At 25.6% G+C, this 27,858-nt stretch overlaps 1 protein-coding gene across 1 annotated transcript; it reads right to left on the bottom strand.

Annotated features, from left to right (window-relative positions):
• Positions 1-11,872: 11,872 nt before the first annotated feature.
• Positions 11,873-27,799, bottom strand: LOC129961798 (PRA1 family protein 3-like). The gene is made up of 4 exons (XM_056075366.1): positions 27,500-27,799; positions 21,754-21,899; positions 19,141-19,212; positions 11,873-13,204 (listed from the first exon to the last, which is right to left on the bottom strand). The coding sequence occupies exons 1-4, from the start codon at positions 27,679-27,681 to the stop codon at positions 13,065-13,067; spliced, it is 540 nt and encodes a 179-aa protein (XP_055931341.1). The 5' UTR covers positions 27,682-27,799; the 3' UTR covers positions 11,873-13,064.
• Positions 27,800-27,858: the final 59 nt, after the last annotated feature.

Here is a 27,858-nt window from a genome sequence, read left to right as displayed (position 1 = left end):
AAAAAATTTATTTTTTCAAATTATTATCTCATTTTGAAACTACAAAAAAGCTATTTTAGGAAAGCACTCTTGATTGTGAGGCATGGTCAGATGACAAAAACAAAGTAGAGTCGGCAGTCCTCCTCTTCAAACTTCATACACTCCGAATGGAGTATGTTCCTCTCGATGGATTAAATATGCACTATGCAAAAAACTAGAATCGGGATCTAGTTTTCATCATATGCTCTTTTGCAGTATATCGAGAAAAGTTCTGAATCATCAAATTTATACGCAATCTATTAAAAAATATTCTGATAAAAACCCCAAAAATATGTTTTTTTAAATATGCGAATCTTCCAGCATTACATATAGGAGGGATTGATATTACATTAATTATAATCTGAGGCGCATATATAATTATATTAATTTTGAAAATTAACATGATGGAATCAGTAGTGTAGCGAAGGTAAATGGCATCTTGGGCATAATGTAATTTTTTTTATCTCTAGTCAATCGTCTTCAGCCATTAACAAATTAGAAACGACGCCACGGATATAGTATATTTTCAAACTATACATTTGACTTTAAAAATTAGGAAACATGCTTAAACATCTTGACTCTATAGTATCTTGAGTATCTTGCCATCCACTTCTGATTTTAAAAAGTATTAATATATAATGGTAATGCCCTTTTTTGAAAAAAAAAAAAAAAACATATATTGTAATCTAAAATTAAATAAGTAGATATATATTTTAATAAGCCTTGCTTTATTTTGCATTTAAATGCTAGGGAATAAATAAATTTACAATTATAAAGCCAAAATTCGATAAAATTTCTTAGTCATTGAATAAAGCATGTTGATGTATAAATTATTATTATTATTATTATTAGCTTTTACAGAAGTGCAGAAAAAATATCGTAATAGTTAGAAAACTCAAGCTTCTGATTTTGATGAGTCTCCATATTTTAGACTTCGAGTTCGAAAAACATCATTTGTGGCATTATGTCTGTCCATCCTTCCGTCCATTTGCAACAAAGACAACACAAAAACATTTTGAACTGAACTCATGAAATTCAATATATGATCTTTACACAAAATTTGCAGATTTCTAACAAATTGTGAGCGAAATCCAATTAGAAGAAGTCTGCCCAGCTGTCCGAAAATAAGTTAACTTCAATATAGTCTTTACTAAAATTTGCTATAAATCTAAAATTTTGTGTAAAGACCAAGAACATATATCGAATTTCATGAGCTCAGTGTAAAACTCGAATCTCTGTTACAGACAAACAGACATAATACCAAAAATGTTTTTTTTTCCCCGAACTCGGGGAAATTTAAAAGATAAAGATTCGTCAAAATCCCAAGTTCGAATTTTTTGACAGTTACAATACTTTTTTTATACTTCGCATACAAAAAATTTTTAAAAAAAACTATTTATATATTAACACGAAAATAAGTTAAACTTCAATAATTACAAAACGAAGGGAGCTAGCTATACAGATTGCGGCGAATTGAGATGAGCGAGGATAGAATCTGGGACCTTGTGGTTCGCAGTCCAGTAACATGACCATGATACAAAAGCAATTGATCGGGTAATGTAGCTGTTAACTGGCTTATAAGCTTTCACCACAAGATAAAATTTGGTACACATAATTAACATCTAAAGTGTAGATGCTTGTCAAATTTGAAATTGATTCCGCCTTGAGGTTGACTTTCTGCCATGTTTTCACAAGCATGTAAAAGCAATAACTCAAAAATGGAATGATTTAAACACATAAATTTAGTATGTGATTTTGTGGCTACAATTGTTCTGCGCCAGCCTGAGATTGGTTGAAAATAACACATCTAAAATAAAATTCGATGTTCGGATATCTAATGGCAAATACCAGGGGGGGCAATAGCCAAATAACTTCCAAGAATCATACGATAGATTCAATAAAAAATACTAAATTCAATCAAAAATCAATATTTCATCACTATCATTCATCAATGCAATGTGAAGCATTCGCGGCCGTTTTCAAAACCCACAATTTTAGGTGGGAAGGGTGGAAAATAACACCTTTATTAGAGAATATACATGAACCCATTCCCACTGATTTTTTTTCTACAAAGACTTTTTTAGTACAAGAATATTTCTACCGGTATATAATTATATTACATAAATTTAATACTTAAAAATTCTCTGAAGGTCATTTGTTATAACTTTATTATGAATAAAAGACATTGTGGCTATTTATGTATGCGTGAATGAATATATGTACATGCGTACATACTCGTGTGTGTGTTTCACTTATCTTCCTAAACAACTGAGCTGATTTCAAACAAAGTTTGCTCACTAGAATATGATAAAAAATACCGTCAACTTTCCAAAAGGCAAAAATTAATTAAACATTCAATTAATTAGAAAATAACTAAACTTTTTCTGTTTTTCTATAACAAATTCAAGCATTTTTTTTTTTTTTTTTTTTTTTTTTTTTTTTACACAAGTGATAACTTAGAATTCAAAATGTTACGTTTTCAATAATATCAAATTCCTTTCTGAACAATTTTTTCACTAATTATTTTGAAATTTATAGCAGGCGATTTTGAAATACAGTAACAGTAAAACGAATCTCTGTCATTATTTTTTTTTATTTATCTTTCATATCGTTTGGATTTTTTTAGTTACAAGTAGTTATTTAACGGTGCCTAAAAGAGCTAAAAGAAAGAACTGATGTATCCTTCATTTTCAAGTTTAGTGATGAAAAGATTTTCAATTTATCAAGTGCTGAAAAATTATCAAGTCCCAAGGGCACTCAATCAAGGGGAGTGATATAATGAAAAGATTGCAATGCATCGTATAGTTTATTCAAAATTAATTTTTGTATGAAAATATTTTAAATTCTGAGTGACGATGGATATATTAACTAGTTTACTAATAAAAGTTCATGCCTAACACTAAAAATTCGATTGCTTTCGTGAACAGCTAATAACCATCACAGGCTTAATTGAATTACTAAGCAAATTTAAAATACGGAATTAACTACAATTAATAAAATAATGCTTTTATTATTAATGTAAGTAAATTTTTTTATTAAAAATATGTGATTCAAAATCGAAATTGCAAACGCATAAGGTACAGATAGAAATTTTAGTACAAAGTGACATTTTACTCCCATGAAATGTATATTTTATAATTTTGAGTCAGAATTCTATAATTTTCTTGCTATTTACATTATGGTTGAATTTCTCTGCAGATCTAATGTATGCAACATAAAAGAAAATAAAGCGGACAACTGATATGCATGCCTAACGTCATATTTTGATGGAGAAGAAATGTATTCTTTAAAACACTAATAAAAGCCTATTATTTTCTACTATTTTAATATATTTAATGATTTATTATATGAATGTCATAGAATCTTATGATTTGTTTTCAATTAAACACTAAGGAAGCCTCTCAAATGAAATTAAAGCTTATTTATACCTAATCTCTTAACTAATAATTAAATTCTGGAAATATCTAAATATTGTATTCATTGGGAATATATTGAGACTGCACAAAAATTTCAAAGTTCTAATACATCAAGAAGTTAGTAAAAAGTCCATTACAAAATTTTATTTTTACTTGCATGAAATAACTCAAGTTAAATACAAGTATGAAAAAATTACCGTAGAGCTTAAAGAATCTATATGGATGTATAAATTCAGTGCGTTTTCTCTGACTTTAAAGTTTTCATTATACACCAAAAAAATTATATTTCAAATAAATTTATAAAGCATGACAATATTCTTTACTATAAAATAAAATATAATAAATATATAAAAATAAATTATAATAAATTATAAAATAATAAATATCAAATTATTACAGGAGACAAACGAATACCTACTTGAATCCTTCAAGCAAACCATTAATCATTGTAACTGAACTGTCTTCTAGTACTTCTGTGCTGCCGAAGGTGAAAAGTTTATATGGGTTTGGCAAAAACATTTGAAGTAAGAATAAATTTCATGCTCATTTCCAGCATTAGGCGTTCCCGTAATCGTTTGCTCATTTTAAAATAAAAATAGAAAATAATTTTTCCGTAAGTTATGGGACAGTCGTGACGTCCAGGGGTCAAAATAGCGCACACAAATATCCATTCTCTGGTGTATGCTTTTGAATGGAATTTACACCTTCAATCAACGTTCATAGAAATTATTTAAAAATTGTTACTTCCTGTGTTGTTTTGTATAATTTAAACGAGATAATTTTGAAGCGAATAGGATTTATTGCTAATCGTGATATTTCTGCTATTTATTATTTTTAATTATTCCTGAAAACATTTAATTAAGTTAATCAAAAAATATACAAAATTTTAGCACTTTTACTTGATTTGCTATTTCTGAACTAATTATTACAAAAAATATATATATATATTTAAATGTTTAAGTGTAAGTACTTATATTTTCAAAAACTTTGGTTTAAATATTTTAAATAGTATAGGATACATCCTTGATTTTTAAAACTTCCTTGTTAGTTTATGGCCACAAAACTTTACTAAGTCCTTTTCTTACCGATAAGAGAAATATAGAAGGCTAGAGCGACAGGCTGGTTCGCTGGCGATATTTGCTATATATAATTTCAGTTCTTAGATATAACTTCATGTTTAAGATTTCCTCAAATGATCAAGGATTAAAAAATATTATTTTAATTTCTTTCAAATGCTCTTGTTTTTTTTTGTTTTTGTGTGTGTGTGTGTGTGTGTGTGTGTGTGTGTGTGTGTGTGTAATTACCAGGAATATTCATTATATTTAATTTTATTTAAATCGCATAAACGTAATTTCATGTTTATGATTTTGGCGAATTATTAGAAGTAAAAAAAAAAAGTTATTTTAATTGTCTTATATATGCTCCGCTCAATCTTTTAAATTTCAAGGCACTGTACCTTTTAACTTTTTTAATTCGTCTCTACACAGATATTAAATAAAATTCGTCTTCTTTGGCTTTCAACAATGGAAGAAAATAAAGTGATGAGATAGTTAATGAAACAATAAGAACGGTTTCAGCTTCTGGGCTACAATGTTATTATTGTCCAGCGCAACAATGTTATTATTGTTCAGAGCAACAATATTGCTAGCTATAATTGGAAATTAAGTCATAAAAATATTTTTTTTAAAGTGGGAACTTCAGGGAAAATTCACATAATTATTAAACTAGTATCATTAAAAATATTTTTTTTTTTTAATTTTGAAATGGTATAAAATTTATTTTTTGAAATTATATTGTCAGATTTTAGCGGAAAAACTCCAAAATTCAGTTTAAATTCCAATTTTTTTTAATCTCACCGAAGGGCCTCCAAAGTATATATGTACCAAATTTGGTAGTTACAGATCAAACGGTCTGACCTGTAGAGCGCCAACACCGAACACATTCATCTTTATTATTAGTATAGATTATTACTCAAAAAAAAGCTCTTACTTAATAATTATAATGATGTTAACTTTAACTAAACAACCATTAAATCAGTATAACCACATTTTATTTTATGATCAATACATTGTTTCAGAAATGGTATTCATTTTCAATAAATATTGGATTTAACAGAACTCTGACTAATATTATTGAGAATTCTTTTTCATGATTCAAACATGTAGTTCTAAGAAATTTGTGTCAATATAATAACTATAGGCTGTTTTTTACATTCACATCTTGCTAGAAATCTAATAATTTTAAATACTATTTATAAAAAAAATCCTAATTTTACGAAACTGTTTCGTCTTATATCAGCCCGTTAAATTGCAGGTTTATTCTATATATTTATTAGTTTTAATACGCGTTTAATGCATAACAATCTACATCTGTATCATAATATCAATTAAAATAAATACATTCAATTAAAAAGGTTAACATATTTTTATTAAGTAATAAAAAAGTTAATTTTTTATTTTTAACCTGTTTTGTTGTTTTTTCTTTAAATTATAATTTATTTGCACAAATATTAAGCAATATTAAAATCAATCTTCCCTACATTTACTACACGGTGGCGCCACCATATGGAGTCAAAATTGAACAAAATTAATTGATCAAGTAATTATTAAGTTCTGTAGATATGAAAAGGGCATATTGTCAACAAAAACACACACGTTTACAAATTTCGAAAATATATCAGAAATTGAATGAAAAATATTTTATAAAATTCCATTTTCATAAACATGGACAAAAATTAATAAAATAAACTTTAAAAAAAAGTAAAAAAAAATATAAATTTCAGTAAAAAAGTGGCATCGAGAAAAATATTAAATTATAATTTCGAACAAATATAAATTTTTCCATCACTTCATCTAATATTAAATTAATATTAATTTGTAACAAAAACAAGTTGTTGTTTTTTTAAAGTTACATTTTACCAATTCTATATTGCTAAGATATGGTCTATTGTTATTACATACCATAGCCAAGTGAATTTTTCAGTGTGACTGAAATAAATATACACAAAAATCAGAGTTGCTGATGTCATTGAAACGCAAAATGTGTCTGAAGTCTTGAGACACAGTATGAACTCATTCTCCCAAGATGCGTAATGGACTACAAATTCAATTTGCGCGGTCCGTTTGATGTATATAAAAAGATCATCCATTTGCATCTTCATAAGAAAGAAATATTAATTATTACCTTAGAAAATAAAATTTTACATCAACTGACATATCATAATAGTTACTTTGATTTTAATTTGTGTCTGTGTGTTTTCTTCTATTCAAAGCAAAATGCATTCAACCTTCATTGTCAAAGCAAATGGAATTTTTTTAATAGAATAATTACGCTTCTATCAAGAGATATTCGAAATCAGTTGAATGATGTAGCTAATGATGATGAATTTCACAACCCATAATCAAATATATATATTTATTTATTTACATAATGTCAGTGTGTGAAGAATAATAATATAATGATTGTGATGTGATTACTTGTAATTAAAATGGTTTCAGGTATAATTTTTTTAAAAGAAAAATTTTAAACAAAAAAAATGGCTTTATTAGCAAAGCTTTTTATTCTTTTTCTCTGGGATGGCTTTAAAAGTCGCGGAACCCATTTAGAAAGATTAGTTAGTTGACTGTTTTTCAGAAAATTTCTGCATTTGAAGATAGAGAAAAGGTCACTTTCTCTATCTTCAAATTCTACTTTTTCAAATTTCTTTGAGGCCGGAGGTCTTTTTTGTTGTTAGTGTTAATGTAATCTGACTGTACAGAATTTTGAATGATGAAAAAATAAATTTGAATGAGAGAAAAAAAATTATGAGGCTGATTATTCTAATCAGAACCCAAGATCAAGCTATAAATATATACTATAATATATATTAAGTCATCCCGTTTTTTCATGGATTATAATGATTTCGAGCAAAGGGGGGGGGAGCTCTCTTAAAATCTTAATGATTTTAAGCATCTTGTAATAGCCCCTCCCCAACACGTACCATACTTATCCCTTACGTCCATGGATCCATTTAAGAAATTATTGTGCTTTGAAACGAGACCCCTTACGATTGAGGACCACTTGGGAAATATTGATCAAATAATCTAAAAGTCAGTTCTCATCCTTCTCACAAAATATTTACATCTTTATCTAATGGTTTAGATATTTATAGTTGCATTAAATGTAAAACAGCTTAGTTGTATTAGTAATAGTACTTAAATGTAGCTGAAAGATTCTCGTACAAAACTCTAAAGACAACCTAGAAACATAATCGAATTCCTAATAACCAGACGTTGAAATGAAATATACATTAAAAGAGGAAATTCAAAACATCACTATTGCTTAGAAAGGATTATCTAAAAATTTCTTTCTGTTAAAAATTTTAAAAAAATAAATAAATAAAATAACACAGAAATGAAATCGGAATCATCGAAGGCAAAGATTTTGAATTGGTATAAAAACACTTATGAAATAATTTACTCTGAAGTTACAGCATAAAAAGAAAAAATTTAGGTCAATTTATATTCGAATACTTCACTTTTGCACTTTGGAAAGCACGAAGTTTTTGTATACTTATTGTAGACATGAGAAAGTTTAATTAAATTCGACACAGCTGTTTAAGAGAAAATGTAGAGCTTTAAATACATATGGCAAAAAAAAAAAAAAAAAAAAAAAATTAGCAAAAGATAAATGATAAAAATAAGATTACAAATATAAGAACAAAAATGTAATAACAAAAAATAACAAATAAAATGAAAAACGAAAGCAGAAGAAATAGCGCTTAAAAAACATATGGAAAAAAATACAAAGAGAATGCACAAAATGCTGCAATTTAAGGAACACTGCAGAATTAAAGAGTAAATCAATATTAAAAAGCAGTAGGATTTGCAAAACAAGGCATTAATTGATCATCAGGGGATGAAATCAATTTATATCTCAAAAGGATTTGGTTTAGTTTAGTTATATTAACTCCCCGTTTTAAAGCAACTCTAGGACTATTTTGCGATGTCATAAAAGGAATTACAGCATTTTCTGCAGACAGTATTAGAAAATTAAGTGAAATGATACTGTCTTCATCTCGAATGCTGTAACAGACCAGAACTATAGAGATGGATTATAATGAAGATACATAAATGGAAAATAAAGACAGTTAAATAATAATAATAAAAAAACTATTTTCTTATAAAATTAATAGCAAAAAAAAAACATAACTTGAGATTTTTATATAATAGTTATAAATATCTATGAATTTTTACTGAATATTTTTAATTGACTTGTGAATATTAAAATTAAATATATTTTCTCAATAACAAGAAATCAATAATGATTCATTTAATTCGAATCAGTTTAAGATTTCAAAAATTCATGAAGATGATCAAAATAATGTTTAATAGGAGGAAAATATGATTGACTATTTTGTGATAAATAGTATTTCCAACGTGAAAATAGCCATTGTGCCAGCCGCTTATAAGCAAAATATTTTCCTTGAACAGAAGGTTCTTTTTCTCTGTTTAGTACAAGAAAAAAAAAAAAAAAAACTGGAAACTCAGTATTTTATTTTCAAAAAATTAGAATTTTGATTTTGGAATCCTAAATCAATTAATAATAGATTAATAAATGCCTTTTGATAACAGCTTAGAAAAATTAAAGGGCAAAATACTTAATGAAATTTATTTTATTCAACATAACTTCATTACATTTTTAGAATGCTGAACAATTCTGTTACAATTGCAAAGATGCATATTTTATACAAATACTATAAACTACTTTATATAGAAACATTTATATATATAAAGTAAAATATATTGTTTTTAAATCAAACCCAGTTTAATTTTTGTTATATACACACTTTAATTCATGATTTATAAACTAAAATTCATCCAATATAGCAAAAGACTAATTCATACTTTTTAATAACCATAATCAAATTTAATTAGAAAACATGATTAAATCTAATCAAAAAATATTTAAAAATTTAACTGTGAAAGAAATTGTTTATAAATTAAAATAAATTAATCTTGCAAAAAGTATAATTCATAAAAAATTTAATTTATTAGAAATATTAAAATTTTAAAGATATATATGAAATGAAGCTTAAATTTACATATGTACACACATACAGAAATAATTAATACATAAAATATAAGCTCAAACATTCCAGATTCCTCAAAAAGTTATTGAGAAATCATACTGACTGATATTCACGCTAAAATTAAAAAAATTTGTTGTAATTTACAATTTTGTTTATAACTCAACAGCTGCTAATAAAAAAGATGCTTATACAGAACTTTGTAGCAAAATTTATATTTTCACTTGCCCAAAAATTAATTAAAATTAGATGTAAGGAAATTTTTATGATAGAAAGAAAAGCATATCAATATATTAATTTCTTAATGAATTTTGAAGCAATTAAAAGATTAATAAATATTTAATAAAATATTGTGTTTTAAGGACATCAATAACAATTTACATATATTTATAACTATCAATACATTTAATAAACTATTTTTTTTAAGTATTCAAAAAAAGTAGTGCAAAAAATATTCATTAACTGGGTGCATTGTCTATTACACAATGTTTAAAATATCTTTTTACCTAATTTCACATTTAATTCAAAAAAAAAAAAAAATCCTAGCCTCTATTTAAAATTCTGATAAATTAATGCTAAATTAAATTTTTTATATGATGCATATAATTGAGATAAGCTTTTATATTCAGTGCAATAAAAGAGGGCAAATGCAAATCAAAGATTGCAAATTTTAAACCAAATATCAATCACTGCTGTTTGAAAAAAAAAATATTTTACTTTTTAATTTTTCTACTGATTAAATTATCAGTCTACAATACGATTGTAAAAAATAAAAGTAACAGATAAAGAATTATATATTCATATAAATTCTTTTATGATAAAATATTAACAATTCTTAACTCACACAATGTTAACAAGAAAGTTAAAATACCTCACTCAAATCTGCAGGAATCATACTGAAAGAATATTACATTTAAAGGAAAAGTGCTAAAAAACTGAATTTATATACAAGTTGCAAATTTAAAAAAATATCACAATCATTGATAAAAACTAAAGAAATCAATTTGAGAGAAAAAGAATTATTCACATAAATGCATCATTCAGAAACTTCAACAAAATACAATAAACAAAAATATTTTCAATCGGTTATTTAATTTAGCAGAAATAAGAAAAGAAAATTATTTGAAAGACAGAAAAGAACAAAGAAATCGGTGAAATAAAAATCACCACCCTATTCCAAAAAATTGTGATTCGTAAATTCACATTAACATCAACATTTGGTATAACTATAATTAGTGTTATAATATATCAAATATAAAAAGACATATATTACAAATATTTGTCCACATATCTTTTATTAAACAAAACATGATATACTTCAAATCCAACATTTCAATTAATACAGAATCAAAAATGAAGATTTAATTAATTTTGAAATTATATGCTTCAAATGCAACATTTCAATTAATATAGAATTAAAAATGAAGCTTTAATTAATTTTGAAATTAAAATTTTCACAAAAAAAGTTTTTAATTTCAGAATAATTATTCTACAAAAATTGCCTTTTATGGTAAGATTCAAAAATAGACTATTCTATAAAAATGAAAGACTAATAAGATAATAAAGAATTAGACCACATATAATATAAGAATTACAAACAATGCAAACACTCACACACAAAAATCTAGTTAAAGAAACATGCATAACTTTTGGAATTCATTGTGTATCATGCTTGCCTACATTGAGATCTTGGTTTTAAATGAAGTCAGGCTTGAAAATATTCTACATTTTTATTACTTTACATTTTTAAAATTAAAGATGCAATATTATTATTTTTCTAAGTAAACATTGATTTTTTTAAATTTTTTTTTATTTCTACAGTTAATTCTAAATAAAAAAAGTATTCTCAAAATATAACTGAAAATCTATTTTAAAAAATGTATAAATTCTAAAAAGCTATTTAAACTTATATCAGCAAGATTTGGCACTTTTTGCTCCTAAAAGAAGCAGATCAAATAGTAATAACCATAACTGATAAAAGAATGAAAAATTACTACACAAAGCATCAGCATATGCAGCAATTATTAATGCCTGATATTTAATTAGAATTAAGAAGAATTATAGATGCAGACTTGGATGTTTACATAAGAATTCATCAAACTATCAACTCTGAAGATATTTTAATAAAAATTATTTAATTTTGATCAAATTATTTAATTTTGATTGACAAAGAATTTTAAGTGGCTGAATTAAGTTCAAATAAAAGTCATTATAATTATTTTTCAAATATAAAAGCTGCACTCAAATAGAATAAGAACACAAAAACAATTTTTTTTTTTGATTTATAAACTTATAAATATTTAAAAAATGTTCAAAATAAAATCAGACACAAAATAACTAAAATAAAAACATTTCTAAAAATCAAAAACATTGATAGAGATTTTATTACAAACTAAACAATAAAGCTAAATGCAAGCTTAATTTTTAAAAATATCAAGAACCTTCGCATTTAAACAGGGATTTTAAATAATCCATTAAAAAATTAACATATATACATATGAAAGATTCCAAATATAAAAATATAGGATATATATTAGATATATTTTTGATTTTTAAAATATTTGTAAGGAAACTTTTCAAACTATCAATAAAAAATTAATTCATACTTTGGTAAAACTAGGTAAGAACAAATAAAAATTCAAAAATTTCTTATTTCACACAATATTTATTTTAAATTTATAGTAACTCTATTAAAAATCAGATATTCAAATTCATGCTATCTTTAATAAAAAAAATTTTAATATTTTTTTTTTCTGACCAAAAAAAAATTTTTTTTTTTTTGAAGACATTAAGCTGCAAGCAAATGCTAAGCTGAAAGCTGTCATCATGGCTAGAATTTATATATGGAAACTTCCCGGGTAAGCATGAACTCTTGATGGTCAGATATAAGATGCGAGAGATTACAGCTATTTCAAAAATAGGAAAAACTTAATAAATTTAACTCATATTTAATAAATTTAACTCATATGAATAAAAAAAATGTAAAAAAAAAATAATTAATTTATAATGGAATATTCACTTACAAGATCACAACAATTCTTAGAACAGCTTAATCAGCAGAACAATTTTGTTTAAATAAATATTTGCTTCTAATAATTCTGCCACGCTTTAAAAAAAATAAAAATTAATTAAATGAATTCATATTTTTACTAGTAAAAGCTTTCGTGTCTAAGAAAGACTCTTTTTTAAAGAAAGTCAAATTTCAAAATGCTGCAAATTTGTTACTTTATATTTTTATAATTAAAACCACACTTAGGTTTCTTTTACAAAAGCGGATAAAAGCTAGAATCTACAGGCAAACACAAGTAAATTCAGATCAAAACATTCCTGTTAAACATCAAGCAGCATGATAACAAAAAGTCATAGATACATATTAGAATAATTTTTAATTCTTGCCTTTGCAATGCTATAAAAATACAACTCATCTAATTCTCTAGTGCACAAAGAAAGAAAGTTGAGTACAATTGAAAAGCATTACATATTACAAGTTTTATTTATAACATTTGATTTTAGAGAATTGGTAAATCACACCCATTGAAAATTTACAATGAAGTTGGACACATTTAAGATGTCAAACAAGATTCTTGGCCAAGAGCTTCAAGAAATAATCCCATAGGAGTTTTCTTTAGTCCAATTGTCTCAATCTTATTTGTCAGCTTATTTCGGATATTGCGAAGTCTTAAAGATGCATGAATGAAGATAACTAAAAACACAAATACAAATTGACTTATAGAAAAACTTATTACATTTAACTTAACATATTACATTTTTATAAATAATACATATGATATGGAGTAGCATGGTTTCTTAAGATTGTTGGGGTATAAAAATTCACATTTATCCATTAATTTGAATTATGAAACTGGATCAAAAAATGAGTAACTGCAATAGAAACTATGACAAATTATCTAAAAATGGCAAAAAATATTTATTTCTAATATAAAACAATTTTAAATATTTTTCAGAATTTGAAAAATATTTAATAATTTTAAAAATAATAATTTGTATAAAGAAGAATTTAAAATAAATAGTATAAATAATTTAGAATGCAAAATTGTACAATAATGTCTCAAATTAAGCAATACAATTTACATTTAGTGTTAAAATCTTTTAATATTTTTTTTCTGTTTTTAGTTTTGAATTTCAGTTTTCTAAAGTTTGAATTATATATTAAAAATTTTTAAATTTATACAAATGGAATGAAGTAATTCTTCTGATTTTATGATGTCTTGTGCTTCTTCCCACAATTATGGTTATATTCAGACTCAAAAGGAAACATCTGCAGTGTCGGAGCTCCCGTGCAAATATATTACTTTTTCATTTTTTATTTCTTCATTGTAATTGTAAAACTAATTACTCCACTGTTTATATATAAAAATGTATGTTTTATTTCCACTGTACATCATGATATGAGTATGATACTTTGCTTAATAAGCATTAAGGTGGAACGAAAACAGCCTTACATTTATTTATTTTTTTTGGCAATAGTGCGGAAAAGTTGTCCTTTAGGTACAAAAACAACATTTAAAAATTTAGTTGCAATATTACAATCTCTTCAGGTGAAACAAAAAGCTTGAAATCTGTAGAAATCTGTCATTTTTTTTCAGTAATTGTTTCTCACGCACTAGTATTTTTTGCCCATTCTTGATTAAAATTAACTATTCTTTGTAGTTCTTTACTCTTTCTTGCTTCTTTCTCCCTCAAAGCACTTGTGGTAGCAATATCAATATTACCTATAACCATTTTCCTGTTAGAGCATTAATCGTTTAGAACCTTTTATTCCATAACTGGCACTTTTTTTTTATACACGTCAGCAACATACATACATATCAAATAAAAGTCTAGCTTCTTCTCTAAATTCTGTGAAGTTGGAATTAAATGCATTTGAATATTTTCTGCTTTTAGACTTGAATAAATTCCTTTAGCTTTAGCATGATAAGCTTTTACCAATTATAAAATTCTTTTGCTAGAAGCAACAGGAATAGTAGCTCTTGACCACATTTGTTCTATTATGGGAACTAAAGTGTTGCATATTTTGCTTACAGAAAGATCCTTTTCTGACTGAGGTTAATTTTGAGGTTATGTCTAATATAAAAGTAGCACTAGATTCGTCAGTAGTGTGTTTAACTTCAAGCAAATCACTACAATTCCCAAAAATAGAACACTCCAATATTTGTCTTGTCTTCACTAATTTAGACTGAGCCATTTTTACACACAGCAAAGCACACAAACTAACAAATCAGTTACACAATAGAAGGTATAGATTCAACTGAACATAGTAAAGCTACTGATTTGAAACCAGTTCTGTCCTTGTCACTGGAAGCAGACAAATCTCCGACTTACCTCAATAACAACCACTCTGCCGACAACTCATTGCCATGCCAGTGCAATAATAAAGCTGTTTTTATACTTTTATTCAAATGACAATGCCTAGTGAAAGCTTTCTATTTCATAATCAAGATAAGCAAAAATCCTTAAAAAGTTGCAAAAAGTGTGCTTTTTTGAAACTTTAACATGCTTGTGGCACCTCAAGATATACTCTAGAGGTGCCTGCCACGAATGGGAATGGGTGAGGGAAATATTTTTTATAATTTTTATTTAACTTATCTATACCAAAAGGTAACATTTCCACACTATTATAAATTTAAAATCAAAAATTGATTATTTTGTAAAAAAAACCTTTAAAATGTAGCAAAAATTTCAATTTTATGGTACTTTAACGTTCTTGTGGGACGTCAAGACCTACTCCAATATTTTTCATATTTAAAATTTATTTCATCTACACCAAAAGACAACTTTTCCACACTGTTACAAATTACAATTCAAAAATTGATTTTTTTTGTTTTTTTTGTTTTTTTTGTTTTTTTTTGTTCCACCTTAATGAGCATCTTTCACAATGAGTGATTTGCATACAGAACAAAACAAAATACAGAAAAGTGGCTCTCTTAATGAATGATGTTTGGCAGAAGAAATGATGAGAAGACATCACACGCAGAAATGTTCCGTTCCTCAGGTATTAGTCAGTGTCATATGCTTTCTAGAAGAGAACCCTTATTTGTGCATAGAAGAAGTTTTGGCCAGATAGCTTATTTGAATGCAGTTCTGGAACAATTGAGCAAATGCTTGTGAAACTTAAGTCGATGAGATTGTGTCTCAGACCAAAATTATGGGACTAGAGCTGGATAATAACATCAATGAACTGGTGGAAAAACATAGCTATAACTATCAAAGTTTATAAATTACATTTAGTATTGAAAAAAAAAATGCTAATGAGATTTATTTAGGAGTGGGGGAAGTAATAATATCAGTAATGCAACAACCTTCCAGTGAAATAAGAGAAAGGATGAAAGCATGGGAAGTTGAGCATCACATATTGAAATCCGTTCATAATCAATCTGTAATGCTGTGCCTCATTTTCACCAAATCTTGAAGCATAGATAAAGATAAACGTCTTTAGACAATTTTCTGGCAAAAAAATACTCATTATAAATAATAAGCTAAATAATTATAAATTTGAGTTTTTTTTTTTTTTTTTTTTTTTCAGAATTAGAACGCATTGTTTATTTTACATAGATTCCTATGAAAAAAAATTGCTTAGATTAACAAATATTTTGCATTGCAAATAGGATTCAGAAATGAAATATGCTTAAGTGAGATCCTAAAGTATCTCTCCAACAAACATTTTATACAATCTGGAAGTGTGTCTTCTGAATACTCATTCTAACAGCCATAGGTTTCTTTTCACACTTTATTATTGCCATTATTGAATTACAATGTATCAAGATCATCTTTAGTCGACTGCTAAGAATAGTCATTATAAATTCATGTCACAATAAAGATGGATGAAATAGAATATTCAGTGACAAAAAAAGCCAGTAAAAATAATTATAATTTCTGGTTTAAAGAACTAAAAGTTAAATTAATGGTGAAGGATTGCTGAAATATTGTCCGAGGTATCAAAATTGCATCTGCTGAAGGTGTCATTCATAAGAAGGAAAAGAGCAACACAATAAGAGACAAACAAGCTCATTATATCACTCATTTAAATATATTCACCTTTATTTATAGACACAGAGGATACAAAATAAAAGCTTGCTGAAAACAAACTACATTTCTGAGAAGAATTCAATATATGAGTTGTGGCTTTGACAGATAATTTCCTTTTATGTTGAATCAATGAAGAAAAACGAAGAAAAAAAGAAAGAAAGAAAAAAGAAAAAAACTTTACGCAGTTAGTCTATATCAGCTAATGAACCCAGCTTAAGGATATGGTAATCAGCATTTACAAAATGGCATCAGTCTTTTCAAGTTGGTTATTTTTCAGTGGAATGTTCATGTATAATTCAAATTATTCATTTATTATTGGAGGGATGAAATATTTATTTTTAAGAAAGTTGTAGATGAACTTATTGCTGAAGAATTAGAGTGAAACATATTCAAACAATGATTAATGAGGGTAATATGCAAAGGGGGAATAATATAATTTTTTGACCATAATCCTCATCTTTGTTTTAATAAATGTAGGTTACACCAGAGACATGGCATATTTTTTTCACTCTTTCATAATGTTTTTATTTAAAAAGAAAAAAAAAAGATGTAAATGCATCATTTTCCTGATAGTGCCTCATAAGACTGATGTCTGGGGACATCTATACATTCCTTGATTTCAGGTCGGTATGCCACTGGAATCAAAGTGATTTTATTACGTTTAACAGTAAACTGAAAAGAATTTCGCCTGAAGAGACAAATTAAATTCTTTATAAATAAAAATATATGCAAGAAAGTCATTGCAAGAGTGGGGGGGAAGAAAAAAAAACATCTTTAGTTTGTAAAAAACACAGCCTTATAATTGCAAATTGCCATATGAATTGGTAAATAATAGAAATTAAAAATATTAAAGTGAAAAAAAGAAACAAAATAGCTTTTTAGTTGAAGAATACTTCAATTCAAATATCAGTAAAAACATGGGTGTCTTACATTATTGTTAGTACACGTTTTTGTTGCAATAGAAAACTTCTTGATGACTTTAAATTCTAATAATAATACTAAAATGATTGTAACAATTCAGATATAGTTTGCCCTATAAAAGGTGTTGGCATAGTTAGAATGCATTTTAAAATTATTGGCAAAATTGAGTTCACAAATTCATGTAATGTAATGAATTTGTCAGATTAAGATATAATTTTAAAACAGATTCTGCTTTCAAAAAGGAATAAGCATATTTTGATGGCAAGAATGAAAAAAATCAAAGTTGTAAAAAAAAATTGCAGCAAAGTTGGTTAGATTGTTATTCACGCAATAATACTAAAACTTTAAAAAGTGCTAGAAATTGTTGGTTCTTCAAATTATAGTAATGAAGATTTAGAAGTACAGGCATAGAAAATTTTGTCAGGCAAGTCCTCATTATAAAGTTAATACGATTAATTAACACAATATAAAAGAATTACAATGTTTCAGTTTTATATCATCTAAATATATTTCTCATATCTAAAAGCTGTTTTTTTAAACTTATAAATAAAATAGTCTACTAAGTTACTTGAAATGCTGTATTTAAATATAAGTGGAACTTTATCTTTAAACCTAACTCAAAGCCCTTATAACTTTCTATCTATTACAGATGGTTATAACAACAAAGCTACAAAACATAAGATGGAGGTTTTTGTTTAATTTCTAAGATATCAATAAGAATTTTAAAATTTACAAATTCTAAAATTATTAATATTAGGACCAATAAAGATCTCAAACTCAGCTATGCACAATTAAAATTTTTTTAGAAGACTAAGGAGCTCATTCTGAACCCAATATTCTAGATTCAATGTTAAGTATGTATACTAATATCTATTCATTTATTTTGAAGAAAGTACTGCAACGATTTTTTTTTCTGTCGGAAGTTTCTACATGTTTTTAGTTAGTTCTTAATTATTTAATGCTTTATTTTAAATTGCAAACAAAAAGAGGATTATTTGTATTAAAATACTTGCATAAAATACATTTTGCATTAAAGATATTAAACAAGTAAGCATTTCCATTGCAAATAAGACTTAGTGCATCAGCTAATTTAAAACAAAGTCGGGTAAAAAAAAAATCTGCATTATAAAAAAAATCATTAAATATAAAAAAGATTTTTTTTCAAACTGCTTTTTAAAAAAGAATTGTGAATGCTGAATCATAATTCTACTTTTATATCAAAAAAATAACTTACCAAAAATATTGCAGTTTGCATATATTCGACAAAGGTAATTTGTTCGCACTGCAAAATGGGCCTTACTAATGATTTGATAAATTCTGATTACTGAACGATCAGAAAATAAAATAGTACAAATAAATTTTTTTAACTTAAAAGTCTTTAGGTAATATAAAAATTAAATGCATCAGAAGAGGAGAGGGGGATTAACAAACTTTATATCATTTAAGAGAATTTGAAGCATTTCTCAAAAAAATATTTTTAAAGGAAAATTGGAAAAAAATGCTATTAGCACCAAAGCAAATTGTTGAATCATAAATGATACATTTCATAAAAATAAAGCTTCATTAAATATCAATGTTACTCAACTTCAAGAACAAAAATTCTATATATTTTTTTATTTAATTAAAACATTATAAGGAAAAACTGTTATAAGAAAATCAAAGCATACTTACTAGCAACTGGTAACATGATACCAAAGAGAAAAACCAAAACTGATCCCAACATGTAGACTACAAAATATCCACCTAATACAAAAAAAATATGAATTATAAAAAATAGAAAATCAACTGACATGCTTATAACTACGTAGCTACATTCAATTATGAATATTTCTTATTAATTTTGCAACATCATTACATTTCTTAGATTTTATTACATACAAAATTTACTAACTTGTTCATGAGCTAAAAAAACATTTAATTTTTAAATTAGGATATCTGATAATTAGCGATATTCATGAATACTGAATCAAAAAATTATTAAAATAAATTTTAATTGTAGCCTTTGTAATAAAGATTATTACCATTATGATTAATTAGTATTCCAAACATCTGTTGTTTTTTTTAAATTACATTTTATATGTATGCAATCTTAATATATAATGCTCTAAATGCTTTCTTAAAAAAAAACATGTTACTAATATTTTAAAACATATGCACAAGGTCCAATGTGGCTGAAAGTATTTTACTCACACAACATAATATTATTCAATGCTGTTAAAAAAAATGCTCAATATCAAATTTATGCTTTTAAAAATTATAACTTTTGAAAAAAAAAAAAAACTAACTAATTTTAATGTAAGGCTTATCTTTTAATCTAACTATGAAATGTCAGACAGAATGAAATTTGAAGAAAATATTTAACATGAACATCTAATACAAAAATGGATTATATATAGTTTGCTAAAAGCAATTTATGAACTTTCAAACAAAATTTATTACAAATCTTCTCATGTTAAAGATAAAAACCCCAGCTTAACATTCTTGAGAAATATACAAAAGATAATTATAGAAACATTTTCACAAAGCTGAATTGAAATTTGGACACAGAATCAAAAAAATACTATTAAAAAACAGTATATATAATAAATACAATAACTGAAAAGAGTAAAATTCAGAGCATGACTCAATTGTACTTTTTCATTTTTGACATGAATTTAATTCCAGTGGAATTTTTCTATATGTACTTCCAAACACTATTTCCTTTCAAAGTGATTAAAATTACTGTTAAATGTAACAAAAATTTGATTTCTTCATAGGGGTAAAGTTATTTATGACAAGTATTAGTCAATGAAGGATTAAAATAGGCTTTTGTAATTACTATACATGAAAAGAAATTATAGATACAATTACTTATTCATGAAATAATTTTCAAATAAAAATTTAGTAATCTTTTTTACTGTCGCCTCTTCAAAAATATCAGGTAGTTAAATTTGCATCAATTTTTTTTAAATCTGCACTTAGCAAAATTCCTGACTTCATCCCCCCTCAAATGAAATCAGAATCAATAAACAGAAATCATCCCTTCTAGATACTACATAAACTAACACAATAAGGGAGTTGATTTGATTGTATAATGAAAAATACTGAATGTGTATTTTGAATCTCTTACCTTCCATCAAGCAGATTCAAAGATTTTTAATCTTGATGATAAGAACAAACTGAATTTCATTTAAGTTATAAAGTTATCAGATATGACCAATCCATTAATGAATTTAATTCAAAATCTGACACATTTCTAAATTTTTAATAAAATAATATGCTACATGTTATTCAAAATTTTATATTAACTTATAATTTTGATGTAAAGATTACACATCAAATGTCACTCATTTAAATTTATCACATTTTTTTTATCTATTGTGTTTACAAACTTAATTCCAAAACAGTTTTTTTTTTTTTTTTTTTTTTTTGCACAATAAAAATTCTAAAATGTGATGATTCATCAGATACTGATTTTTTTTTTTTTAATGATTACAACACTTTCTCTAAGTAAAACAAACATCTTTCAATATAAAATTCCTATAACTTTCATTGTCTCAAATTAATTGCTTGTTCACAATGAGTTTTCACAAGTCTGTTCAAAACATATTGGCAGTTTTTATTCACCTGCTGCATTTTTTTATTTCAAAGTAAAAAAAAAAAGCTCATTTGTCAACTTTTGTTTATTACTCGACCTTCATGGTTGATACATATAGTAACCCTGCTAACATTTCAGAATGGAAATAGACTAAAATCATCTAAAAACATAAATTCATCATCTTTGGTAAAATAAAAAAAAAATCATATGAAAAGTAGAATGAAAAATATTTAATGCATTTCTGAATGCTTATTATTTCATAAGCTGACAATGCCAATTACCTTTTATACACGATATCAATATACAAAAAATAAGAAAAAAATTAATATTTTTTTTGTTTTTTTTTATGAAATGTATTATACTAGACTCATTTCAAAGCGTATATAAAAGTATCTTTTCAGGATTTATGCTGATTTAATTCAATATTATTTGACTTTTAAAATTATAAGATAAAAAATTGCGAAGCTTTTTTTAGCAACTTGAATACAACGGCCACCAAGTAGTAATTGCATGAGATTGGGAAGTCACATGCAGGTAAGAAACTAAAGACCAATAAAATAAATACCTTGTGTACATATATTGAAAATTCCAAGCAAATAAATAAAGTAAATAAAAACAGATAAAAATCAGAAAATACACTAATTTTGCATTTAAGCAATGTTTAACGATTTACACTTGTCCTTTACTTAAAATGCAGTAATGTATACCTGAGAAAATGACTAGAAGGCTTATAACAGGGTGATCTCGTTTAAATTTGGTAGCAGATCTTTTAGAATTAGTCACATAGCAAAACAGGCCAAAAACAGCTCCCACAGCAAGAATACCACATATCATCTTTGTTGGATGAAACAATCTAAAAACATATTTCAAATCATCATCATATTTCAAAATAAGATATGATTTACATTCAGAACAGAGAAAAATAATAACTCTTAAAAAAATTTTGATAAGTCTTTACACTCAAAATTTTATTCTTGGCTGTATTAAAAATGCATTTTAAATTTTTTTGAAAATGAATACAATATCTCAAAACATTACGATTTACTAAATACATTATAAAAAGCTACGTTATCCATAGCTGAAATTTTTTTTAAAAATCGGGACCTTAAATAATTTTAAAATCTCAAAATTAATTTTTCTCAAAAATTTACGTTGACAATATGAAGTAACAGAGAATATTAACTAATAAATAACTAATGCATGCTTTTATTTTGCACATTATTTATTACTATTTTTTTTCTATCCTTTTTTTTTTAAAGCAAAATTTGCCAAATAATTGTTTATTCAAAGCATCCAGGGGGAAAAGAATCGATTCTTGTGTATATTTACAGCCCCAGTATGAGCAGCAAGAAACAAAATGATAAAAACAGATTTGGAGAAGCTTGTCATTCAAATTTTAAAACATAAATAAATAAAGCAATTTTATCGGCCATGTAAAACAGTAGTTTGATCAGAAAAGTCAAAATTAAAAATTACAGTTAAATATTTTAATATAAATATTTTCAAGATTTGAAATATTCTCATTAAAATCTCTGTAACAAGGAAGGATGCTAGTTTTGAAGTCTTAAAAACTAAATAACCGATTAAAGAATGCAAGATAAATTATATCATAATTTTTTTTTAACTATGTAAAGAAATAAATGGAGGGGAAAAAAATTTTTTTGAATTTTTTCTTCTTTAACAGTTTTTTTTAAAGACGATAATATTCTAATGACAAAATTAATAAATAAAAATTAAAATGAATAAAAATTTTATTCAACATATCTCAACAATGGTATAACAATGGAAAAAGGGGCATTTTCGAGTACTATGGCTCATGGTGATAAAAGGTAAAGTTGTTTGTCACATTTTAAAATTCAGTACGATGTAAGGATGAAAATATAATACCCTGAACAAAGCAGCATTTATACTTGCTAAATTAACTACACATGAAAGAATTCTATTACGAAGTAGGATTCTTTCTATATAATTATGTCTGTATATTAAATATGTATAGTTAATTCCATTATAGAACAGGATCCAATTAATTATCTACGCTACTTATTATAGATTGTAGATTTTCAAAATTAATAATATACTTTTATTAACAACACAGAGTTTAAATTTTATTTCTAATGCATAATATTCTAATTTTAAAAGAATCAAAATAAAAAATAAAGAGTTTATGCTATTGATTTCTTTTTATGTATGCAGAGTTTTTTAATCAAAAAATTAAGTTCAAGATTTACAGTCATGGTCAAAAAGAGATAAAATTTCACTACAATAGACATTGATTAATACAATTGTTTTAATGCTACCATTATCTTTGTATTATAAAAATAACTGGCTCCAAATTGATATATTCAAATGTACATAACAAAAATTCACTTAAGTGTATCACTACATTAGTTTTATTTTATCAGTTTTGAAGTAAAGAACTAACTGGTCCTTTATTTCCAACCAGTGTTAATAACTGACATTCAAATTTCTCACTTCAAAGGCAACTTCAAAGGAACTTTTTTTCCTCTCTCTCTCTCTTTCTAATATCACCACATAAATAGCAAAAAATTTCGGAGGGGAGGGATCTTTCACTGACTCTACTTTGAAAGCCTCCATTTAATAGACAAGAATGGGTATCATTCTTTTGTCATGGTAAAAGTTGTCTGAACCAATTTAAAGGAACAGCCATACTATCAGGTCTGACTTGAAATATATTGCAAAACTACAGACTACTGTTTCCTGCAAATGAATCATGAATGCTAAATAGATAAAAGGGACAAAGAAATTTGAATGTTAATGGCAAAAATAAAATTCTCAACAGCCATGAAAGTTTATGTAAAAGGACTCAATGTAACACTGTGGTACAATGAAAATTTCACAGCCTCTTGTTTGTAAAATTTTGAAGATCTATTGAGGTAAAAAAAAAAAAAAAAAAAAAAAAAAATGAAAACATTTATTATATGTAGAATAGGTGGCAAAAACCAAAAAGTTGAGAAAAACCCTGAAACTTAGGCTTACAAAAGCACACGAATGTGATACTCCATCAATGGCCACTAATATGACAAAAAAAAAAAAAAAAAAGATTTAGCAGAAAAATTTGGAAAATATTGTTCACAGGCTAATTTATGGTGAACAAAGTTAACTGAAGTATCAACATCATATTAATAGATAAGTCACACTTATCTTTTAAAGAGTGAAAATACAAAAGATCACAAAATTTTAAAGGAATTTGTTACTACTCGGTGTTAGGTCGCATGACTAGAGGAAAAAAGGAAAAAAAAAAAAAAAAAAAAAAATGCAAGTTTTAATGATTCTCAAAAACAAAAGACTACATTGTCATACTACTGATATTAAATGATATCCAGAATTTTAGAGTGTTTTAAAATAAAGAGATTATTATATATAATTTGATTTTTTTTAAAAAACCCTCTCCTTGAAGAGGAGAATCTCTTAAAAAGTTCTAAGAATTGAATAATGACAGACATGATCAGGAAATGATTCATCTATAAAGTCTTCTAAAAAGATTTAAATAAATTTTTTAAAAAATGGACATTCACTGGCAAATATACTCCAATAATTGCCACACTGACAGATTTGGAAATTTGCCAAACCATTTGTTAACAAGATTCATGTTTATTTTGATGGAGGCATGCACCGAAATAAAAAAAATCATCCAATGAACGCCAAAATTAGGCAAGCACTTGATGTTTTAAAACCCAACAATATTTGACATTCAATGCAACCAATTTAAAAAAATAATACAAATGCAAACAATATATAAATGAACTGTTAAGGAATAACTGTCAAGAAGTAATAACTAATTTTGTAAACCTTTTTTTTAAATATATTATAGATAAACCCAAGAATTTTTTTCCCCTAGATGCGATAAAAGTATAGTTAATTTTACTCCATTTAGTTATTGATATCAATTGAATCTAAATTTTCCAAGTGATTACATAAAACAGTTACTGTATTACCCTATTAAAGTTATTTCATTTTTTTAAATCAATATGCAAGAATTCTCATAAAATGATTAGCTTTCTAATATCTAAGAATAATCAGCGTCTGAATTCTGCTTGATTAAGCATATCAATTATTCATTTCTTATATACTAAAGCTAGGGCTTTATTTTGGAGGAAAAAATTTAGTAATGAATTAGATAGCCATATAAACTCAAAATGATTTCTTTTATACTCAATAACTTTTGTGATTTGTCCAGAATTTTGAAATCTGTTCATACTAACTTTATCCATGACATAAATCTACTAAAATAAAGTATGGGAGTGGTCAGGTTTTCAAAAGATTATATTAAGTGCCAATATTGCAAAAGACATCAAATATTAATTGCTTTCAGATTTGAAAGAAGTGATATAATTTCCAGTGAGTTTTTATTTTTCATAATAAAAAACAAACTATTACAAAGGAGAAAAATCTTTGTATCATTTAATAGGTTACGTACAAATTTTAATAGAACTGTACAAATAGAATAAAATGATCGAAAAAATTTATATAAACACATATTCATTTTTTTCAGAAAAGAATCTGCCAAATTTCTTTACATAAAATTAAAATTATACTAATGAGAAAAAAAATGTAACAGCATTTGCCAATTTGAATAGCGACCAAAAAGTGCCTAGCAAAAATTTTGCTCAGTTATAAAAATATAATCAAATGCATATATATATATATATATAATAAATATGTGCATAAATATACATCAAATCATATGCTATATAGTTTGATGAATTGAAATCAAGAAATGGGCGAAATTTTTTCTTGGCACTTTTTGATGTTGTTATAACCAACAAGTACCAATTTAATGAATGCAAAAATATATTTAAAGTTTAAATATTCATATAACATATAACAACCAAATGCAATACAAGAAAAAGAATATGCATATCTCTTTTCGATTTCTAATTGCTCTGTTAACCAATTCATAAACCACTTAATCAGTATCGCACACTATGTGATCAATAGAAGTAAAAAACTCCCTCAGTTTTTATAGAGATTAATATACATATACTTTTTGTTTGAACCTGGGCCCTTAAGAATTTAACAGATCATGTTTAAGCATTCTGCAAAGGAAAATAACAAAAATTTTAATTCAATTTTACATGAAATTAATACAAAATTTTATATATATATATATTCTAAAATCTATAATATTTTATTTTATTAAACAAGTTATTATATATTGTTTCAAATAGAATAACCATTAAAAAATATTTCATTTAATTAATAAATATCAAATTCCATCAATTACTGGCTTGCCTTATTCCATTATATAGATCATTTAAAATTATTTATGTTCATAATATGTAAGGAGTAACTTATGTTAATGTTATTTTATTCTAACATCGAAAATTTTTTCAACCCATAAAACAAATTTGTATAAAAATTATAAATTTATATGCTCAAACAGACAATGTAAAATAAAAGTTCTCATATAAGCAGTAGTTCAAAAATGCTTTATTCTCAATCAGACATTCTTTTGTTTTAAAAGAAGTACTATGAAATTCCTGCATAAATCAAACATATTATACATTAATAAAATAAAAGAAAACAGTACAGATTTTTTGCTAATTTCTACCAAACAGTAAAAAAATTCACCAATTTTCAACTAAAGTAAAATAATTCAGATTATCATATTTCGCAATATTACACTTGCAAAAAATTATAGTTTGCAATTGTACCCTGTTATTTAATCTAGCTTAAGCATTTTAAATGATCTGCAATCTTCTGTATTTTATAATTTGAAGAGAAGCCATTTTTTTCTTCTCTCAAGACAAAGAGATAGTCTGTCAACAGAATTTTTTCCTTAATTTGTAAACAAATATAAATCTGCATTGTAAAGTAATTAAGATTCCCCTCCTATAATGGAACTAATTTATTTCCCCTCAAATCATTTTGTATCCCTGTATTATTCAATCATTCTATAGATGATGAACAGATTAACTGCTAATGAAGGAAACAAGAATTTTAGCTTCAAAGCAAATGGAGGAAGATCACCAAGCATAAATTCGAATGATCTGAAAAAAGTAAACCAATCCTTGGTAAAAAAAATCTTCAACTTTTGAAAATATTTGAAATTTATTCCAACCTGTAATCTAAAGATTAATGAGATAGCTCTAAACTCAGTTCTTTTCATGCCTACAGTTTAATTACAATTTGTGAGACTAAGCATTTATCTTTTGATTGCAGTTAAAATTCCAAAATTTACTTTTCAGATGAAGACTAAAAACCTTTTTAAACTGATTCCACGAAAATATCCAAGGTATTTAAATCCTTATGAATTATTTGCTACTGATTTTATGTCAAAGTTGGTTGCTTATTTACTGCAAAGTATGTTATTAAATGAATGATTTTACTTTTATTTACAGGAATTAAAAATTTCACATATAGAATATACTTTAAAAGCAGGAACTAGAATATTACTAGAAATAAAAATTTTAAAATACTAATTTAACTCACCCGACTATCAAAAAAATAACTACAGACATAAAGAAGTAATTTGTTTGATAATAAAGCAAATTGTTGCTGACACGATTAGACCATTTATCCAAATCTTTAACATTTGGAACCTGAAATCTTGCTGACTCTAATAAAAAGTCAGACAGACTTCGCAATGGTGCAATTTCTACGCCGGTACTCATAGTACACCTTTATTTAATAATAAAATTACAATATATTTATGATTCGGCAGCTGATGACAGCAAAATAAAAATTTAAATGGAAAAGCTAAATAATGGATGGGTGTGAATGACGTGAAGTTTAGTTGCATGATATACGAATAAGAAAATAATCGAGATAGAGAGCCTGATAACGTAAAA

Source organism: Argiope bruennichi, chromosome 2 (assembly GCF_947563725.1).
Source record: "Argiope bruennichi chromosome 2, qqArgBrue1.1, whole genome shotgun sequence".
Lineage (NCBI taxonomy): Eukaryota > Metazoa > Arthropoda > Arachnida > Araneae > Araneidae > Argiope > Argiope bruennichi.
Note: the sequence above shows the minus strand (reverse complement) of the source record. Positions and strands in the feature narration are given on the sequence as shown.